This window comes from Ochotona princeps, chromosome 5, assembly GCF_030435755.1.
Source record: "Ochotona princeps isolate mOchPri1 chromosome 5, mOchPri1.hap1, whole genome shotgun sequence".
Lineage (NCBI taxonomy): Eukaryota > Metazoa > Chordata > Mammalia > Lagomorpha > Ochotonidae > Ochotona > Ochotona princeps.
Window position 1 is genome coordinate 58,110,257 of NC_080836.1, and position 21,901 is coordinate 58,132,157.

Here is a 21,901-nt window from a genome sequence, read left to right on the forward strand (position 1 = left end):
AGTCCAATCAGTGGAGGCCCCTCAAAGTGGTACATCTTCCTAACTGTGACAGGGTTATTAAGCAAACAATTCACTGTACTCAGGAGTTCTACCTTCCACTCAACAGGAATGGATGAGTTAGAATACTGCTGATCTTAATCCCAAAAGATGCAACAATCCTGAGTTTTGAAATTCTGAAAGCTAAAATCCCCCAAACTGTAATCATACTAGAGGAGGAAAAATGTTTAGATTACAGGAGAGGAAAGCCACTTCTGCAGCAAGAGGGAAGAGATGAGTGTAGTTTCAGTTATGTGTAGGATACTGGGTTCATGTTAGGCAGAACAAGTAGCTAGTACCTGATGAGACATTATTTGGGAATGTGTCGCAGTGTGTTTCCAGAAAGGTGAGTGAGTGAACCAGCTTCGGGACATAGAAAGCACTACAGAAGAAAAATCTGTCTCCCTTCAAGATCTGAAGGATGCAGTTGTCTTTCAATGACTTGAACATCAGGACTCTGGGCTCGTCAACCTTTGGATTCCAGGGTTCACATCTGTAGCCTCCTAGGTCTCTGGGCTGTTGCACTGGGTCTGAGAATCCCACCTCTGGCTTCTCCAATAAATGGAGAGCTATTCTTTTATATCTATCTATGACAGGTAAAATTTGTCAAGATTTCAGGTTTTTGAGCAACTGCACATGCAGAGGAGAACTGGTTATTCTGGTTTTTGATTGGCCTCATAAGAAGACTTAGGGTACCTGTCATAGTATTCTAGGTAACTGCAGTTATAAAGCTGGGGGTGCACAGTCACCAACCATGGTAATACAAGTTTATAAAATTCACAATTTGACCTGTTTTTTTTATGAATATGACTTGTCTATCCATAACATTACACTCATGTGACTTTGTTTGTATACCTGAATACACCTGAAAAATATGACCACTAGTACACTATCGCATTGTTTAAAGTGGCTTATATATGAGTGAAATGGATATTACTTAATTGTTCATAGTCCTTGTCTATATGTCTGCTTAATGAGGATCTTTCTATTTGTTGAACAAATTAAGCTTTTTACTCTAATGTAAATTAAAATACATTAACTCAAATGTTGACTCAAGAAAGGAAGGAAGGTAGGAAGAAAGGAAGGAAGGTAGGAAGAAAGGAAAGTAAGAAAAGTAAGGGAGGGAAAGAGGGAGGGAAAGGGGGTTAAAGAGAGAGGGAGAGGGCCCGGTGGCGTGGCCTAGCAGCTAAAGTCCTCGCCTTGAACGCACCAGGATCCCATATGGGCGCCGGTTCTAATCCCGGCAGCTCCACTTCCCATCCAGCTCCCCGCTTGTGGCCTGGGAAAGCAGTCAAGGATGGTCCAAAGATTTGGGAGCCTGCACCCACGTGGGAGACCCGGAAGAGGTTCCAGGTTCCCGGCTTCGGATTGGCGCAGCACCAGCTGTTGCACTCACTTGGGGAGTGAATCATCAGACAGATCTTCCTCTCTGTCTCTCCTCTCTGTATATCTGACTTTGTAATAAAAATAAATAAATCTTAAAAAAAAAAGAGGGGGGGAGAAAGAAAGAAAGGAAGGAAGGAAGGGAGGGGGAGGGAGAGGGAGGGAGGGAGGAAGGAAGAAGGGTGGAAAGGAAAGTAAAAAAGAAGAAAGAAGGAAAAAAGAGAAGGGATAAAAAAAGGGAAGGAAGGAGGCAGGATGGTGAGAGGAAAATAATCATATATTTAAAATGTTTGTGTGGTCAAAATAGAATCTTTTTGTATTAATATCATATTAACATGAGAATTATGTTGTAGCAATTTTTGTGCATTTGTCATGACCCAAGAAGCTAATGTATCAATAAATTCCTTTAACTATTAACGAAGCAAATAAACATCTCTTCAAATTTTTTTAAATTACTTTTCCAAAATTATGTTTTCAAGTTTTTGATCCTATTGGATGTCAACATTAAGGAGAATTGTATTCAGGATTGTGCCTTTTGAGATTATGACCAAATTCTAAATCAGAGTATCAACTTTTATATTGCCTCTCCCTTCCCAACAGATACACCTTAACACTGCTGTTGATACCTCAAAGGAATATTCATTCACTGGGAAAAGCAACAACCCATCCACGCAAGCAAGACACGGAAATACCTAACTCAAAGAAAGCAAAATAAGTACAGCAGATGGACGATTCAATATTCATTAGAGCTTAATATACAAGCATCAACATTAAACAGGTTTAGTAGGAAAAAATCTACAGAGAGCTTGGCCCTGGATAGTTTAAGTGCTGACATGAAGCATCTGGCAAGAGGACTGGGTGGCAGGAGGAGGAAGGAAGTAGAAGAGAATGAAGTGGAATCAGGATTTAGGAAGAGAAATGGGAGAAGTCAGCAGGCATGAAGGACAAAGTACAACACCATGCTACGTTCACAACTTTCCAGAATTGCCCTGCAAATAAAAACAACAATGAGGCACTCAAAAGACATGGAAACTGGTTGCAGACAATGTGGTGGGAAGATGAAATCTATGGCTTAATATAATTTTTTCAAATAAAAAAACATGCAACTTTCTATTTATCATAGTAATAAGACCATTTCCAAAAGTATATTGGGTTATTAGAGTGAGTATCTTGAGCAAGCATTTGACCTAGTGGTTGATACACCAGTTAAAACATCCACATCTGATAATAGAAGAGGCTAGCTTAGATAACTGTTTTTAACCCCAGCTTTCTGCTATTGCAGATTTTGGGAGGCAGTGATGATGGCTAAAGTGATGAAATTCCCGCTACCCACTTGGAAAAACCAGACTGAGTTCCTGACTCCCAACTTCTGTCTCAGTGTAAGATAGTGGCAGAATGAATCAGCCATGGGAGCTCAGGCTTGCTATCTCTTTGCCTCTCTCTCTACCGCCACCAAACAGTGCCAAACAAGCAAATGAAATGTAGTATAAATTAGCAGGGGGTCAGCACTATAGTGTAGCAGATAAAGCCATCGTATGCAATGAGCTGGTCGTTTCCCATCCACTCCACTTCAGATTCAGCTTCCTGCTAGTGTACTTGGGAAAGAAGTGGAGAATGGTCCAACTGCTTGTGCCCCTGCACTCATAGGGAAGACCTGGATGGAGCTCCTGCCTTCAATCTGATAAGGCCATTGTCATTGTGACCATGTGGGAAATGAGCCAGATGACGGAAGATCAATTTATGTTTGTCTAATTCTTTCTTTTTTAAGATTCTTTTTATTGGAAAGTCAGGTATACAGAGAAGAGGAAAAAAGGAGAGGAAGATCTTCCGTCTGATGATTCACTCCTGAAACGGCTGCAATGGATAGAGCTGAGCCAATCCAAGGCCAGGCACTAGGAGCTTCTTCCAGGTCTCCCACGCACATGGGTGCAGGGTCCCAAGGCTTTGGGCCATCCTCAACTGCTTTCCCAGGCCACAAGCAGGGAGCTGGATGGGAAGCGGGACCGCCAGAACACAAACTGGTGCCCATTTGTAATCTGGCGTGTGCAAGGCCAGGACTTTTAGCCGCTAGGCTACCATGCTGGGCCCTAACTCTCACTTTCAAATAGACAAATACATTGTGCCTGTGAGAACAGGAATGTGGAGATAGGGAACAAAGGGGGAAATACTAAAATCAAGAGAGAGCCCAACCCAGATATTTACAATGAACCAAACAATATGTGTAACTCTGACAGTCAAAAAAATTTTTTAAGATAATAGATGAAAGGAAGCTGATTGTCACAAAGTCAAGAGTTACAAAGGAAAACTAAAAAGATGTTTCTTCGTAGGCAAATGGACTTGATGAACAGATGTTCATCCAACACCCTTCTTACACACCAGGCACAGTGTTAGGTGCTGGCAGCTTGTAGCTGAGTCATACACACTCTCTGCTGTCCAGCCCAACCCCATCCCTTTTAGCCAGCTCTGGAAGGATGACTTTGCACTCATGGTGCTTCAAATATTTTTTTTAAGTTTAGTCTTGATAATCCTATTGATAAATAACATTTTTCTGCCTTACTGTCTAAGCACATTTAAACTTGAAAATGACCTGAACACATTTAGTGTCCACATGAGGTCCAGGACTCTAAAGCAAACACACACTTGTAGATAGGTACATGTAACCAGAATTAGTTCCCCTTTTTACAAAATTTGCCTGAATATTAATATGGCTTAAATTCTTTGTAAAATAAAATGTGTCAGACTGTAACTTGTATTCCATCCATATAATGGAATGCTTTTCAGCTAAAGGATATTGCATAGGAAAGTATTTATAATCTTTTTGATTTTATTTATTTGAAAGATGAGTCAGAAACAGAGACAGAGATAAAGAGAGCCAGGCCAAAACTTGTAAGCCACCAAGATATTCTTCAGTCAGTGAATAGACAAATAAATTGACATATGGGGCAATGGAATACTATTCAGCATTAAATATAAATGAACTCTCAAGTTATGGGAAGACATGCAGGAAACTTAAATACAAAGTTTGGTGTCCAGGAAGTCAATCTGAAAACATGGTATATTGTATGTTTTCAACTATATGACAGTCTGGAAAAGGTAAAACCAGGAGACAGCGGATACACTGGTAGTTGTCAAAAGTTGAGTGGGGGAGGGAGGAAGAGGCAGTGGAATTCTGTATGGGATCGTAATGAGGAATACAGGTCATGATACACTTACAGAAAGCAATAGATGTATAACACCAAGGGTCAACCCTAATATAAGCCACAGTCTTATAAGGTAAGAATGATGTGGCAGCACAGATGTTATCAATTACATGGAGCGGGATGGTGATAATAGGGAAGGGTATGTGAGAGTATAGACTAGGTGATAAATTTTGATACCTTGAGTTCATTTTTTCTGAAAACCTTAAATGACTCTTAAAATGGTCATTAAAAGTTATTTCTTACATCTCTATGTTTGTGACTTAGGGATAATAATGAAAGAACATCTATATGGCTTCTTAAACACAAAGGAGTATCAGATGTGAAGTTGTGAAGTCTAAGCTCTGACAGAAACTGTGCCCTGCCAGAAATGAGGTCATCTATTAACAAACACTTTATCCAGACCATCTCCTGGGCTGTAAGGAACCTTAGTGACTCCACGCTCACAGTGAATATAACCCAAGACATGTCCTAACTGTGTGAATAACCCATTTTGTTTCTTCATTTTCAAGCAACTTAGTCATTTTGTCAAACTGCTACAGACAGGTGTGCCTTATGCACAAGGTTATTTTTGTTCTCAGTGTTTAAAGATTTTGAGAAAATTCTCACAGTTTGATATATAAATAATAACTGCTATGTAACTTTAATAAAATATAACCTCTTTACTTGCTAAACCAAACATGAAATATCTTAAAAACATGAAATATCTTAAAAGTATGAAAAGTGATCAACCACTACTGGGTCAACAGTCTTTTGTAATTGTGCCTTGTGCTATTCAGTTAAATATTCTGAATAAACACTTGAATACCTATGACACATTGCTGATTCCCAACAGAAGCTGGGAACTAAAATAAAGCAATACCTGCTGATAAGGAGGTGTAAGCATGGACAAATACAGGGTACTGCCTCCCTGCCACATTCCAATTCCCATCCTCACAGACTTGAAACTAGTTTAATCTTCCCTATCTCCATCTGCTGTCCAATCGTATGAACCCATTGCTTTCTGGAGTTTCCAACTATCAGTTCCGCAATTTCTCTAAATCTTGATGGTGATGAAAGTCTTCACTGCTCACTGAATCTACCTACTATGACAGAATTCTGTTTTCTTTCAAATCTATATGGCGCATCTGGAGAGAAATTTGAAAGCATTCACAGACCTACATATAAAAATGAGTGAATTCTTAAAAAAAAAAAAAAAGCAGGCCACAATGGAGAGAGGAGGAATTGCAGATTACTGTACTGTTCATCTCCCTTCCAGCACTTCATTGCTCCACTTCCACACACCTCGTGGCTATCCAGCTGGTACTGAGAAACTTAAAGGAAATCAAGAGACCCGGGAAATGCAAATATGAACAGCATCTAAATATACCTTGCAATCATAAAAGGGATAGTGTAGCAAGAGTTAAGTTCAGAAAAATATTTTTAGAAAGCTAGAAAATTTTATTTAGAAAGTGCTGTTTCAAGAGCTTGGGCTCTGGAATTAGAAAAAAATCTAGAACTCAATTTAACACTTGCTACTGATAGGATATACTACACTGGACAAGTTCTTTGCATTTGTAAGCCTTTGTCTTATTTTGATTCATAAAATGAGAAAAACAATGCCTATTTTGTGAAAAGTAAAGTATCTCATATATTTAATGTAGTGCCTGTCACATAGTAACTCTTCAAAAACTACAGTTATTGCTATAGAAACTGCTGTTGTTTAGTATTCTGTTTGGGCAGTGGTATTATCTAACGCTATCAGGATCTCTTATATGTAAATAGTGGAATATTCAATTAGAGTTTTCGTTATTGTTGTTCACCCCTATTCACAGATGCACATTTAAGAGAAATCCATGCATTTCCAACTATTTCTTAATGTGTCTCTTACCTTTGCTTTTACAACCAGTTCCTCATGTTTACAAATCAGTTCTTCATTGTCTGAAAGTGATGAACCTAGACTCTGCTCCTGTAAATCTCTTATAGTTTTCTGAAACCAACAAGTAACCTAAATAAGAAACAAAAGGTTTAAATTATCAATGTATGTGAATAAAAATTCAAAAAGAACTTCTTGACCTTTTCTCTTTAGATAAATTAATCTCATGCATTAAATTAATAACAATTTTCCATTCTCATTTCATCCTCTACATGTGTAAGAGAAAAAAATAAAGTTGATCCCAGAAAAGCATAAAACTGAGTTATCAGCATGGTATACTACATGACATGAAGAAAATTATGCAGATCTTCCAGCAGCTCCTAAACCATGTATTCCTTTAAATCACATTTAATTTCCTCGACAAAAATAAATATGAATATAGGCATGGTAATGAACATAGGTTCATATGACTCTAATAAACAAAACACATAGAGTTGTATTTCCTATTATAAAAAAGGCAATAAAAACATGTGGTCGGCTGTAATTGCCACAAATCTGTTCATGAAGTAAAAAGAGACATTAAGATTCCATTGACATTACAAGTGCCCAAGGGCTTCACTCAAGTTCACATAGATTTAACTGACAATAGTTTCCATCTACATTGTCTTTTTTTAAAAACAAAAACAAAACAAAAAAATTGCAGGAGTTGAACATTTTAAAGGGATGCCATAACTTGATATGGGTTACAGATTTGATATCTCAATGAAAGGAAATTGGATTTTGACCCTCAGATTTTGTATAACACATTATCTTCAGACTCCTTTTGCAGCTATCCTTTCTTAAGAGACCACGATAGGATAGACAGTTTGCTGGTTGCTTTGGGGAAATCATCATTTTCCTCAAGACTCCTTAGCAACTGTGATATCATCATAGTAGAGTTAAGGTAGCTGAGTTTTGGAGGGCTTATGTAGCCTATCTAGGGCCACATAGCCAGTGGTAGACATCCAATTCATCCCCACATCTACGGGACTCCAACATGCATGTTCTTCTCACTACATGCTGAAACCACGTCTGACTAATACAAAGTTTCTCAGCCTTGTCATTGGAGGTAATATCTTAAAACCCGAGGACTGCTCATTCAAAATCACACACCAGAAACAGACACTCTGTCTCTCTCCACCTTGTGTATCTAGCCTGCACTCTCTGAGTTTTCTCTGCAGGCCTTCAGTTCGGGGAAATGTATGAAACAAAAGAGCAAGAAAAAAGTGCAGTCAGATCTGCAGTTGCTTACAGTAAGAGGACAGCACAGCACGCGCGCGCACACACACACACACACACACACACACACTCATCCCAACCCCAACCCCAACCCCAACCCAGAAGTTAGAAGCTCACTTAGAGGTCACAGTACCATTACAGAACTAACATCACAACATTTACTAAGAGCAAAATATCTGTACAATTCTTAGCATACCCAGCATGGAATAAGCAGTAAGATACAGAATAAGTTTCCCATTAATAGGAAGTCATTGCTAACCAGCAGGTTCACCTATTATCCGTACAAGCAACAGAATAGTGACTGTTCACATTTCACTGTGCTTGTGACATACACCTCACTGTCTTCAGATTTTTTGGCAATCTATGTTTTATGCATGAATTATGTAAGTTATTGTATTTACGTATTAATAATTAATAAAGACGGTCTGTTTTCCTGGTATCCTAATTAGAAGTAGATCATACACAAGGTATTAGCCAGTATAGTAAGTATACCAAAACTGGTACATTCTCTCATTGGTTTATATAATTTTTACAAAAGAACATAATTTCCCACAAAATATGTGCAGAATCCACATTAACACATAACTATAGGAACTATTTGTTTCTTTGAAGTCAAGTGGACTACGACTATAACTATACTTCAAAGATCATTGATTTTATTAAATCTGGGAATGAGTTGATCTATTCTTCACTAAAGTGGCAGACACAGAAATCTCAAGAATGCTTTAACAGGAGAAATTAATACAGAATCTGAGTGAAAGAAAAATGGGTACAAACAGGTGTTCACTAATCTCTAAAAACAGGTGAGAAACCTGAGCCCTCAGATGATCCTATTACACTCAGTGACTCAAAAACTTGTCATCTAACATATGTCCATGGAGTTGAAAGCAGGGAGGGACCCAGTCATTTTGATTTTTAAATAGTATTCAGTGACCTCATCTCCTGGATTTGTCAAACACACTTTCAACCCCCAATGGATATTATTCCCATAAGATTAAAAGAACATAAAGAACCACATGATATTCAGTATGTCCATGCTCACACACCTGTCGGTTTAAACATACTGATTCTCTAGAGCTATACAGTTTTGCCACCAAATGCGCCCTCGAAAGAAACATAAAAACAAATTGGTATAAGATTCAGAAGTATGTCAATCATTCTGAGGGTGTCACATGCCATCACAAAACAGTCACACACGGGCAGCCTCGGAGATCAGATTTACCATGTTTGATGAAGGATACAGAGTTCTTCTGATGCTAAGTAAGACACTCTAAATAACCAAGAGCATGCCCAGCAAAATACTCTGCCCCGGTAAATCAGTCATTGCATATACCACAACAGTTATTGCAGACAGCTGCACAGATATTCTAAGCATAGTTTTTAGAAGCTTTTAAATTACATCAGCTGCTTTCCAAAAGCCTGAGTGATAAGTACAGTAGGTAATCTGGCAGGACATTGCAGTAGAATATGCAAAAGGATTCCTGCAAAAGGATGGAAACATGAGCTATAGTTTTACTGACAGGTAGAAATGAAGAAAGATCTCAAAGTACACACTGGAAATTGCTTCACTGAACAATAATGGATTACAGTGAGAAATGAGAGCATTCTCCTCTCCCTTCCCAGTTCCAACCGTTCAACTTAAACAATGTGCTCATGTTCATTCCATCAGTTTGATATGACATTCTAGCTACTCAATTTCCAGGCAAGATAGCACCAAGGCAGAGAAGTGGGGCAGATCTTTTGCTTGGGGAAAGGGCACCAATTGGGGATGGAGGTGACATCTATGAGATGCTGATAAGAGAACTAGAAGAAGTCAGCCAAGAAGCAACTGAGGACATTCAGTGAAAACCAAAAGCTGACTTAAATGTTCCAGAAGAATGCCAGGGAAGTTCGGTCATGCCTTCTAAAGCTGTACTGTCCAACATGACAGCACTAACCACACAGGGCCATTGAGCACTTGGAATTTCATTAGTCTAAATGTAGCAGAGTTCACATACTTAACATAAAAAGAAATGAAAATATCTTGGTAAGAATTTTAGCATAGATTGTCTGTTGAGATATTGTAGATGTGTCACATCAAACAAAAATAATGTTTTTACTTTTTATGTAACTTTAAACTTTTCATATATTTCCTTCTTACTTCTTTAATGCGGTTACCAGAAAATACAGGAACTGCATAGCTATGTATTCTATTTGTATTATATTTTCATAGAATGCTTCTGCTGTTTAAGTATGTTTAGAACATCCTTACCTGCTAAACGCAGATTTAAGCACTCAGTTTTAATTCAGGGCAATTTAAAACAGTGATATGAAGAGCGGTGTAGAAGGAAATGTGAACTAGAGAGCATTTATAGACCACTGAGAGGAGGGCAAGGATGTAGAACTGATGCCCCTTTCAAAGAAGTTCATTGGCTAAATAAAAGACAGAGAAAGCATATGTAACAAAAGAATTCCCCCAACACTCCTTTTTTTTCCATTTTTGATTAGACAAGACTCAGTTTTTGCAGGAACAGGGGCTCAAGATGCACAGAGATTTGATGCAGAAACATCTAGAAAGAATAAAGGTATAGGTGTTGGGCTGGGCAGGATTAATCTCTGTTTCACCCCATCTGCAACCCTTTTGGAGAAAAGAGGGAAGTAGAGAAAACGAGACCTTTGCAGACAGCCACCGGGTACAATGCTAGGCAGTACACAATGCCACCCTATCCAGTTTTTACCAACTCCTGTAATGGAGGTATTTGTTTTATCAAGACAGGGGGAAAACGAGACCCAGACAGGTTATGCATTTCACCCAGATTCACAAATGGAAAGTCCCATGAGTTGCGCAGAAGCACTGTCGTCAGAATTCATGTTGTCCTGGTCAGCACTTTTTTTTTCTGTTGCCAAACAACACCCCAAACTGAAGGCATTGTTATAAGACTACCAAATTGGTTCTGCTCACGCTGCACACAGAAAGCTAATCACTGACATTAGAGTGGTGGAAGAAAGCCATTATCTATTGCAAAGCACTGAATAAGGAGCCAGTAGCTAACATTTAATTCCTGAGCTCCCTGAGGTGCTAGGGGATGAATGTTCTTGTACACTGAAAATGGGGTTGAGAGGTAAGTGATCAGCTTGTGTCCAAGTTCCTAGTTGCTCAGTGGAGTTCATATCTTTCCTTTGATTGGTCAGCATTGTCATGCTCTTTAGGGAATTATGATGGCAGGTGAGTTCTAGGTGGTATGGAGGGTAACATAAAGGTAGTAATTATGTTCTAGTCAAACCTGAAATTTCCCCACCCAAAACACCCCAGGACAACACTGGACATCAAGGTTATTATCTATTATTCATTATCTAGGAAGCAAATGGCTCCTTGATCAGAACCTGTTAAGGCCAGTTAGAATAGTCCCAGGGAACCCCTTTTGATACAGGGCAGACAAAGACATCTAGTGCTAAGGGAGACATCCAGAAGCCTGGGTCCTGCTCTTAAATTCTAGGGGTTCAGTTTCACTTCCCATCATCTCCACTAGCAGAAACAAGGGATCCTTGAAAACAGAAATGATTCTTAGCCTGTGTTTATGGATGTTCTTCAAGTAAAAGCCAAATGCAAGGCTATGGATGCAGAAACCTAGTTAGATCCTGAAAACAGGCTCTATGTCCAGTAATGGTGATTCCATGCTTGAGAGAAAAAAAAACATTCATGCAGGTCAGACCCATAAGAAAGAATATCTGAGAGAAAGAGGTCAGCTGTGGACAGAGGTGATGACAAGCACAGACACAACTCCAGTCCCTAGAAAATACATGCTAAAGCAGGACTACAACGTGCAGAAAACAAGCAATTAAACATGCTCTGAAGGTCAAGGATAAACAACTCAGGTGTAGTTGAACTGCAGCCCAAAGCCATGCATCTGAATGCCAAAAACCACTGATTTGTTTTATGATTTGAGATTTGATCTTATGTCTTGATCTTTATTTAAAAGTCTGTTGGATTAGGCAAGCTAGTAGCAAGAAAGTTTTACTTTCTTTTCCATTTGCAGAACAAGTCTTACCAAATAGCCAATTAATATTAGAGACCAAAGGTGAAAAAATAAAAAAGAAGAAACCGATAAAGAGGGAGAGGGCAACTGTTATCTATATATGTCTAACTGGAGGATTTTTTTTTTAATATATTTTTTTAAAGATTTTATTATTATTATTGGAAAGCCAGATATACAGAGAGGAGGAGAGACAGAGAGGAAGATCTTCCATCCAATGATTCACCCCCCAAGTGAGCCGCAACGGGCTGGTGCACGCCAATCCGAAGCCGGGAACCAGGAACCTCTTCCGGGTCTCCCACGCGGGTGCAGTGTCCCAATGCATTGGGCCATCCTCGACTGCTTTCCCAGGCCACAAGCAGGGAGCTGGATGGGAAGTGGGGCTGCCGGGATTAGAACCGGCGCCCATATGGGATCCCGTGGCTTTCAAGGCGAGGACTTTAGCCGCTAGGCCACACCGCCGGGCCCCTAACTGGAGGATTTTTACGAGTCTTTTCAAAGGAAATTTTAAATTTCCAAAGTTACATACATATGAGTAAATATTTTCAATTGTACTTAATGGCCACAGATATCAATTCTGCAATCTCCTTTAATTTGGAAGACATGTTAGTACTGTACCAATTTTAGTTCCCATAAGATTTTAGGACTCCCTCCCCCACATTTTTTTCATTTACAGCAGGGAAATCTTTCATTTTGCATTAGGCAGTTCAGTGAAGTGGGCTGTGATGTTAACTAATCACCACAATTCAAACATCCAATTATACCATTGGTGATAATGTATAGAAGTGGAGGAAACGTGTGGTAGCTGATGCTAACATCACAGGTCTTGAAACTGTGCAGCAAAGAAAAGTTACTGCTAAAAATGTGGATCAGGTTTTTGTTTTTATTTATATGATTGGGATGGGGGCCGGATTACAGTACAGTAGGTAAAGTTCTTATCTGCAATGCCAGCATTTCACATGGACACTGGTTGGAGTGCTGGCTGTTCCACTTCTGATCCAATTCCCTGATGCGTCTGACAAAAGCAGTGGATGATGGCGTAAGTGCCTGGCTGCTGCCACCCCTGTGGGCAACCTAGATGAACTCCCAGCTTGCTTGCTCTCGCGCTCTCTCCCACTGAATTGCAAATAAAAATCTTTTCTTTATTGGAAAGTCATTATTTACAGAGGTAAGGAGAGAAAGAAAGCTCTTCTATCCGCTGATTTACTACTCAAGTGGCTGCAACAGCTGGAGTTGAGCTGATCTGAAGGCAGGAGCCAGGAGCTTCCTCCAGGTCTTCCATGCAACTACAGAGTCCCAAGGCTTTGGGCCATCCTCGACTGCTTTCCCAGGCCCAAAGCAGGGAGATGGATGGTAGGTGGAGCAGCCAGGAAACAAAGCAGTGCCCATATGGGATCCTGGTGCATGCAATGCAAGGACTGTAGCCACTAGGGTATTGTGCAGGGACCCTTAAAAAAAAAAAGATTGTAGGACTGATCTTTGTATTGCAATTGGACTTAGTCTCAGATTCTAGAGGAAAATGTTCATATTTCTCTTCTGCACAATTTGAGAGCATTCTGTGAATTGCTGCAGTGAACTAGTATTATAAAAATTTAAATTATTTGTTGATAGATGGCAGGAAAACCAAAATGTATAGCTTATCATGAGGCAAAATCCACATCCCTAAATGACTCTTATTTCAAAAAGAATGTCACAGGAACTCTTCCTAGCCCAACACTGCTGCCAATTCTCATTTGACTCTAGATGGAACCTTTACTTCTAACTACTTAATGGAGGAAAGAGGTTTAGTTCAGTGGAAGCACAGTATAGTAGACATTGCTGAACCTGTTTTATTTCTAGTGCTGCTTTAGGCTCACTGGAAGGAATTCCCTCAGCAGTGTAAAAAAAAAAAAAAAGTGGCTTCATCCAGAGTTTTGGTAATGTGATGCCCTCCCAAAGATAGAGCTAAATCATGCAAATCCCAAAATAACAGAGTTCCACCCCAGCTGATCTACATCCAATTATATCCCAGTTGGTAGGGAGAAAAGTGCATTCCAGGGGTAGTCTGTGGGCTCAAATGTTGATAATTTTGTAATACCACCCCAGTAATGCAACTTAATAAATTTTATTGAGTCTTGGGCCTCAGTCCCTAGTTGTCTATGAAAGAAATGGGAGCTAGAACCTCATCATACAAATAACTGCTGAATTTTCAGGATAACTTAATGTCTTTAAAGCGTTCAGTTTATATCATTTATATGCAAATATTCCCATAAAATGAATTAAAATTGATGGGGCTTGAACCTGGCACAGTGCCTAGTGGCAGAAGTACTTGCCTTGAATGTGTCGGGATCCCATATGGGTGCCAGTTCTAATCCCTGTGACCCTGCTTCCCATCCAGCTCCCTGGGAAAGCAGTCAAGGACAGACCAAATCCTTGGGTTCCTGCACCCACATGGGAGACCCAGAAGAAGCTCCTGGCTCCTGGCTCCGGCTGTTGCAGTCACTTGGGGAGTGAATCATCGGATGCAAGATTTTCTCTGTGTCTCCTCCTCTCTGTATATCTGACTTGCAATAAAAATGAGAAAATAAATAAAAAAAAAACCTCATTGCTAGTAGATGTAATGGTTGAAATTATTACCCATGCCATCTAGCCAGAGTTCTCTATGGTCGATGCTGACTTTCAGTGCCACCAAAAAGACTATTAGCGTACATTCTAATTAGAACAAATACTGTTGCTTTCAAAACTGCATGTTTCTTCTACGAAAAAATTAAGAAACTTTATGTCTACTACCAAAGAGCTTTTATGAGAATTCTAGAGACAGTTTTTGCATTCAAACTAAATTTTGTTATACATTTCAATCTCTAAATGATTCATCAGCCATTTATATCTGCTACTCAGTTGAACTTTTAGATATCAACATGACAAATTAATCAAAGCCTTATTTTGGTCTTATGGAAGACAGTGTTTAAAAGTTTAACATTCACACTTTGTAAGTTTCTCACATGAGTTTTATTTTCAGCTGGTCAGCCATTCAAATTCTAAATCTTAGCTATAGGATGGCATCATACACAAAATATTATACATAAACAGACACATATCCATATATATGCATGCAATTTCATATATGCATACAATTTTATAGATGCCCACTAGGCACAAGACTGGTACTCTCCACTGGTTCATGTCCTTACTGTTCCACTTCCCATGCAGCTCTCTGCTAATGTGTCTGAGAAAGCAACGAGGGCCCAAATTCTTGGGCTTTTGCACAACCTGGGAAACCTGAACAAAGTTCCAGCTTCCTGCTTTCAGCCTGGCCAGCTCCAGTAGTTGCATTCATTTAGAGAGTGAACCCTCAGATCTAGCAAATGCAAGACAGACTAACAGGTAAATCTCAGTCCACATTCCCTCTCTCCCTCCCACTGTGTGTGTGTGTAATGCTGACTTTCAAATAAATAAATATATATTTTTAAAAAACAATGTCCTGAAACTGCTCTTATGACATCAAAAATAACACTTTCAATGTATTTTCACTAGCAATACACTGTCTGATTATTATACACACTGAGTTAAAATCATAAACAAAATCTTGCAAATTCTATTGGTCAGCACCCCCAAACTTTGTTATCAATATATGTGATCTAGTGTTACAGAGATTGCCCCATGTCATTAATTTTCCTATATGCGATTGACACTATCTTGTACAAAAAAAGACACAGAAAACTTAGTTTTAATGTATTTGTTTGTCTCACTTAGGCCTGATTGGAGCAATTGAAAAAATTACATTCATAAATCTTCTTGCCAAGATAATTAATTATGCACAAAATTCTCCAAGCTGCTTCTGATTTTCATTATTGAAGCAGATTACATGCAAAATAAGATGCTGTTAGAACTAAAAGAAAAGCAGCTGTTCATCTTTCATGTAAAATAAGTGCCCATTTTTAAACCTGAAAAACAATGATAACAAAATAACATGATAGTATTATGTTGCTAACACAATTGTATTCTGAGTAAGTTAAGGTTCCTGGTATTTGTTTGTGTTTTTTCCTACAACTGGTGTGAATCTTAAGATGCCTTTATGCTGGCCACTTAATTTATCTTTCAAAGCAGAATTAGATGAACTATTACAGTTCAAAAGCATACGGCCACAGGCACTTGGAAACAGTGAGGCACAGAGTGCCTTTTCAATGGCCATTATGAAAGAAGATACATCAGATGTTGAGAATCCACATTATTATCCATCTTTGCTCCAATCCTTCACTTACTTCCCATTTTTTTCTTAAGTGGCTAAAATGATTGACAAACTGACATTTTATGAATATAAAGTTTAACTGCTCCTATGATCCCTTTAAATAACTAAGGAGCTGACAAAAGAAATTTTATCTTTCAAGCGAGTTTGGCTCTAGGAGTAAAAGGTAGATCATCCAGAAATGTGAAAAGGATGGGACCTAAATTAGCCTCACTCAGTGGGAATGTCATGTTGCTATTTTTCACCTGAGCATCAACAAAACTTTAAAACAGAAACTTATAAACATGGTTGAGTGAATTATGCTATCTCCCTGAATTTTAAAACATTTCCTTGTTCACAGAATGACAAAACAGGAAGCACTAATTGCTGCTTAGACTATTGCAAGCTGATGAGCCCCTCATTCCTCATCAGTAAGACCTTGCTTCAACTATGTTGTATTCAAATAGCAGAATATTACACACTCATTAAAATTACTTATTCCACTTCTGACACAAAAATATGCCTGTTTTTTCCAGTCTAATAAAAAAGATTATAATATAATCTTATATATATTTGCTTGTTTAGTTGTTCCTTTAATAAATCTGAGTGTTTATGTGCACTTGTGACTATACATATGCTTGGCTAAAAGTCTAGAATAAGGTAACAGAAGGCCAAAATGCAACCAAGAAGCATGTGCACAGATGGTGATCTACCTGACAATTAAAATAAGTTCTGAAGAACTCCACTTCTGGCCTTTCTGCTGTCTTATCTAGTGTAAATCACAGTGCCTTTGTCCACATTTCATGGACACAGAGGCTTGCCCACTTGCTTTCAACCTAGCCATTTTAGCCGTACTCTGCTCTCTCTTTGTATATTCATGCAGGAGTGTATTTTTGTGTTTTTTTAAAGATTTATTCATTTTTATTGGAAAGGTGGATATACAGAGAGGAGGAGATACAGAGAGGAAGATCTTTTGTCTGATGATTCACTCCCTGAGTTGCCATAATGGCTGGAGTTGAGCCAATTCAAAGCCAGGAGCCAGGAGCCAGGAGCTTCTTCCGGTGCAGGGTCCCAAGGCTTTTGGCTGTCCTCGACTGCTTTCCCAGGCCACAAGCAGAGAGCTGGTTGGGAAGTGCGACCACCAGTATTAGAACCAGTGCCCGTATTGGATCCTGGAGTGTTCAAGGAAATGACTTCAGCTGCTACACTATTGCACCAGTGTTGGGAGCACTGACAATGCCCTGCCCTAAGATGGCGCCTGGACCCTACTTCCTCTTGGAGACAGGTTTCAGGAAGTGCCCTGTGATTGGCCCTTTACTGCTTGCCTCAGGCGTATAAGCTGATTGGATAAGCCAGGGGCCTTGGGGGAGGGGTGAGAAGGTTCTCTGTGTAACAGAAATAATGGAATTAACTGACTTAACTGAAGGCTTCTGGGTAACGGATTTAACGGATAGGAGGGATATATAAGCCAGGGGCTTCTGCCCCAAAGGAGGAACTGAAGGTTGGAATAAAAGTGCCTCTGAAACGCTCTCCAGTATCGGGTGATTTCTTCCGCGGGATGGGAGACACCCGATATCTGGTACCGTGACTTGGACAGAAGTTAGCTGGTGAATACCAGGAAGGTAAGTAGCTGAGCAGATCGCTCAGGGAGCCGCTTACAGCGGGAATTAGTTTACAACTGAGCCTTTTGCTCAGGAAGCCGCACTAGGTGGGGACGTGCACGTCAGGTTCGCAGGTTAGCGACAAGAAAAAATAAAAAAAATAAAATAAAAAGGTTCACGGTTGGCGACAAGAAGGTTCACGTTTGAGTGACTAGAGAAAGGTTAGAGCAATGGGGAATTTGTCCTCCACAGTGCGCATGCAGCACCTGCTGCAGAGATTGTTAAGTGAGTCAGGAGAGTCAGACTCAGAGGATAAGGAAGAGGTCTCTGGAAGTGAGTCTTCTGAGGATCCTCCACCCATTAAAAGCTTGGCTAAATGCTTTGCTCTGATAGCAGTTCTTGGGATGCTGATTTTGCTAGTCAGGCCTTATATTGCTACAGATGGCCGCTTTTTGATTCATTCAGACCTCCATTACCTGACCCTAAATTTTCTGTTGCCTGGTCTTCTACCTTTTAAGTATCTTTTTAGTATGATCAGAAAGAAAAGGTCAAGGAAAAAAAAAACTATTTTATCTCTTGTAATTCTTAAGGTTTCATTTGTGATGTTTTCAAAAATGTAAAATTTTATCACAAATAATTTGTTATAGAAGTTAACTGTAAGTCACTATTAAATTATTTCAAGGTATAAGTTAAATTAATGTGGTATTTATTGTATAGAAAGCATTTTTATAGTTTAAAATAATTCTTGTGTTTTCGGCTGGTTATCAAACTTCTCACTGCTTTAAATTGGTAAAGATTTTGTATTTGTTTTAAAGGTATTTGAGTGATTATTTCATGTCAATAACGAAGTCTAACCTATAATGTGTTATACTAACAACAACAAAAACCTTCTTCCAGATATTTTTAGCCATCCTTAAAGGAGCATCCAAGAATTCAAAAGTTTCCTATTCTAGGGTTTCCCTTGGTATTCTTATGAGGCCTCAAGAATGCCAACGGATTTATCTCCCATTTTGTGGAGACAGTTAATCAGGTTGATTGGATTAAGATTATTGCCAAATGTAGTAAAATTTTGTCGTGTCAAACTGTTGTATACATCCATGGAGTTGTGAAGGTTTAAATTTTAGTTTGCACTTTTAATGATTTAGCTCTACAGTTGTATCTGGTTGTTCACTACATATTCTTAGGATAGCTATATTACTGGGAAGACTAAAATTCGCATTCTTGCAATGATGAAAAGATTTCATAGCGGTGACTTTTCTTTCTCAAGGTCTTTGTTCAAGACTATTTACTTGATGATTTTACAGCGATTTTACAGCTACTGGTTTCTGGAGAACACTACTATTACTAAGTTTGATTGAGAATAATTTTTTTAAGTCTCCAAAAGCATGTGTTGGTGTGTGTGCGCGCGCACATGTGTGTCTTAATGTTTGTCATCTGTATAAATTATTTAAAATTGTTATAATGTGTTACTGTCTGTTTGTTGGTCAGAAAATATTCTAGCTTTTGTGAATTAAGTTTAAACTTCCTGTAGAAAACATTTTTAAAAGCAGGTAAATTAATGCATACACATAATTTGCATATCAACAGCAAAAGCAGGTTGCCTTGAGCTCTGAATTCTGCAGACACTCCCAGAGCTTTCTGATAGGATTGTAAAAATATCTAAGTGATTTTAAACCTTTGCTACAAATTCATTTACTTTGAATAAGATTACTAGTTAACATGGATTTCTTAAATTTATGTAATTTAAATTACTAATAATTATTTTTAAAGTATATTATATCATTGATACATTTATTATTAACCTGTATTCCTGCCTCATTTATAACAGGAAGTAGGCCTTTGGGATAAATGTTTAGTAAAGCTATTATTTGACAGTTTTCACTTTATACTAACCCTATAAGAGTAAGCAACCTGGTACCTCAGACCCAAGGCCCAGATCCCGTCCTCATTTGGGGGTGAGGATCAGTCTATATTTTCCCAAAAAATGAAAATGGTCCGAGGTGGATTCCTGAGAGGCTTGTCCGGCAAGCTCCTGCTGCTGAGTCTTGTGAAAGCTCGGGTACTGGCCAAGATGATGGCATTTGAATCGGAAGATCGACGGGACAAGCAAGTATATTAGGCTTTTATATATTATATATTAGTATTTGTTAAGCACTTAGGTCCTGATATTTCCTGCCAGTCTCTCCTTAAATCAGACTATCAGATTGTCTGGTGTGTGACCCCAGCTGTTGGGGGTCTGGAGCTCTTTTTATAAATAGCTCAATTTCTGCCCATGCTTTTTCTTGGAAGGTAGCATACCAAGAGTTTTGTTCAGACACTGCGCAGCGTAATGCTGCAGGAAACCCCCAGTGGAATTTAGAACAGGTAGTGGGGATCTACAGGGATGTCTCTCCAAAGTTATTCAAGGAGCCAATGAGCCTTATGTTGATTTTGTAGCTAGACTTATTCAAACTGCCTCTAGAAATTTTGGGGAGGTGGAGTCAGCAATGCCTTTGGTAAAGCAGTTAGCATATGAACAGGCTAAAACATGGTGCCAAGAGGCAATAAAGCTATGGAAGCGTAGAAAAAAAAAAGATCAAAACTATGCTATATAAACAGAAAGGGGGAATAGGGATCAACATAGATCCCCAAAGGACAAGCTAGTTATTATTTTTTCAGGTGAGTATTAATAGTAGTAATTCTACTGTGCCATCACCCTGCATTGTATTGACTAATTAAACCTTAGGAATAGTGGCCATTCTTTTACCTTTTCCAAAAATTTTCTCACAGATAAAAACAGTACATTTAGAGAACCTAAGAATTCCTACTAAAATCCTATGCAGAGTATAACCACGAATTCTTTTCAGGTGAAGCCTCTGTTTGTGCTGTGGAAGCAGCAATGACCATGATTTTTGGAGGCCAGTTGCAGAATTGCTTTTATCCGTTTGTGTATCTTGTTAGCAATGCTAGTTAGGCAGAGATTCACTTAACTTGTGGAATAGATTGTTTTCTTTCAGAATGTTGGAATACAACTGAGTACCCACTGGCTGTGGTGATGTGTGTGCCCACCTATTTTCCCAGAACGATGACAGTTAAAGAAAAAGACCTGTCAGTCCACCTGCAGCCAGAGTATGACTTCGGGGTTACCGCTGCCACTGTAACAGCAATAGCTACCGGCTGTTATGACTGTGTACGCCCTGGCGTGGCAGATCTCTGTGGTTCTTCAGACACAGGAGCGGTTAACCAACATATTTGGACTGGCTTGCTAATCATAAGCTGATGAGTGGACTTAAGAACAGGTGGACATGTCATCTGAGGTCCTCTCAGTTTCCAACTTGCAGCTAATCTATTTAAAAGCCTTTCAGTTTATTTGAATGGGACTCGAGATGTTTAGTTTGATAATTTACATGCTGGAGAAGCCTTTCCATTTATTTGTATGGGACTTGGGATGTTCAGTTTGATATAATTATACATATGGTAATCCTGTTCAATCTGTATCTGCCCTGCCCTGGAATGCTTGGGTATTGTGCACCAGTAGGGGTGGATGTTCAGATATGTCACCTTCTGCATTTATTGATAAGGTAGTGATAAAAATTGTAATTATAGTAGTAATAGTTCTAGAATATGGGAAGATGTTAAAGTTAATCGCAGTCATGATATTATTTATAATGCTATTTATGTATGTGCACAAGCTCCATTTACCTGGATTATGTGTTACTCCTTCTATTGTCACCAGTGGGTCCCGAGCATAGAATTTTCCCAGAGAGTTATCCGCTATAAATCGCACCAAAGTAGAGATTGCCACGGTAGAGCAATGGACAAATTGGATACTAAACGGTCTTTCCTTTGCACACCAATGGGCCGGTATAGTAGGCCTGGGCCTTATCTTATTAATTATTTCTTTGGGGTCTGCTGACGTTTCATCTTCGAGCACGGCGTCAGCAACAGCAACAGCGGCTGCTAGTGCAAGCTTGCTTGCCCTTCATAACAGAGAATCCCCAGAAGTCTGGCTAGGCATGCTGGACCAGTAGCCAGAGACGGGTAAGTATCCGATACAGCTTCACCAACCTAAGACAGGCGCCACGTTCCTACCCACGTGGTTAGCCCATGACGGGTAAGGGGAGCCCAAACTCGGAACACCTAGGACAGGCATGGTCCCTTGCTTAATAAAACAAGAAGGGGGAGTTGTTGGGAGCACTGACAATGCCCTGCCCTAAGATGGCGCCTGGACCCTACTTCCTCTTGGAGACAGGTTTCAGGAAGTGCCCTGTGATTGGCCCTTTACTGCTTGCCTCAGGCGTGTAAGCTGATTGGATAAGCCAGGGGCCTTGGGGGAGGGGTGAGAAGGTTCTCTG

The 21,901-nt window shown here is 39.4% G+C and overlaps 1 protein-coding gene across 1 annotated transcript in view; it reads right to left on the reverse strand.

Annotated features, from left to right (window-relative positions):
* The window catches only part of CCDC141 (coiled-coil domain containing 141), a 196,047-nt gene that overhangs the window by 103,419 nt on the left and 70,727 nt on the right, over positions 1-21,901 (reverse strand). Inside the window, exon 9 of the mRNA XM_058664685.1 lies at positions 6,487-6,603. Within this exon, the coding sequence (XP_058520668.1) occupies positions 6,487-6,603 (117 nt within the window). The remainder of the gene's footprint in view (positions 1-6,486; positions 6,604-21,901) is intronic.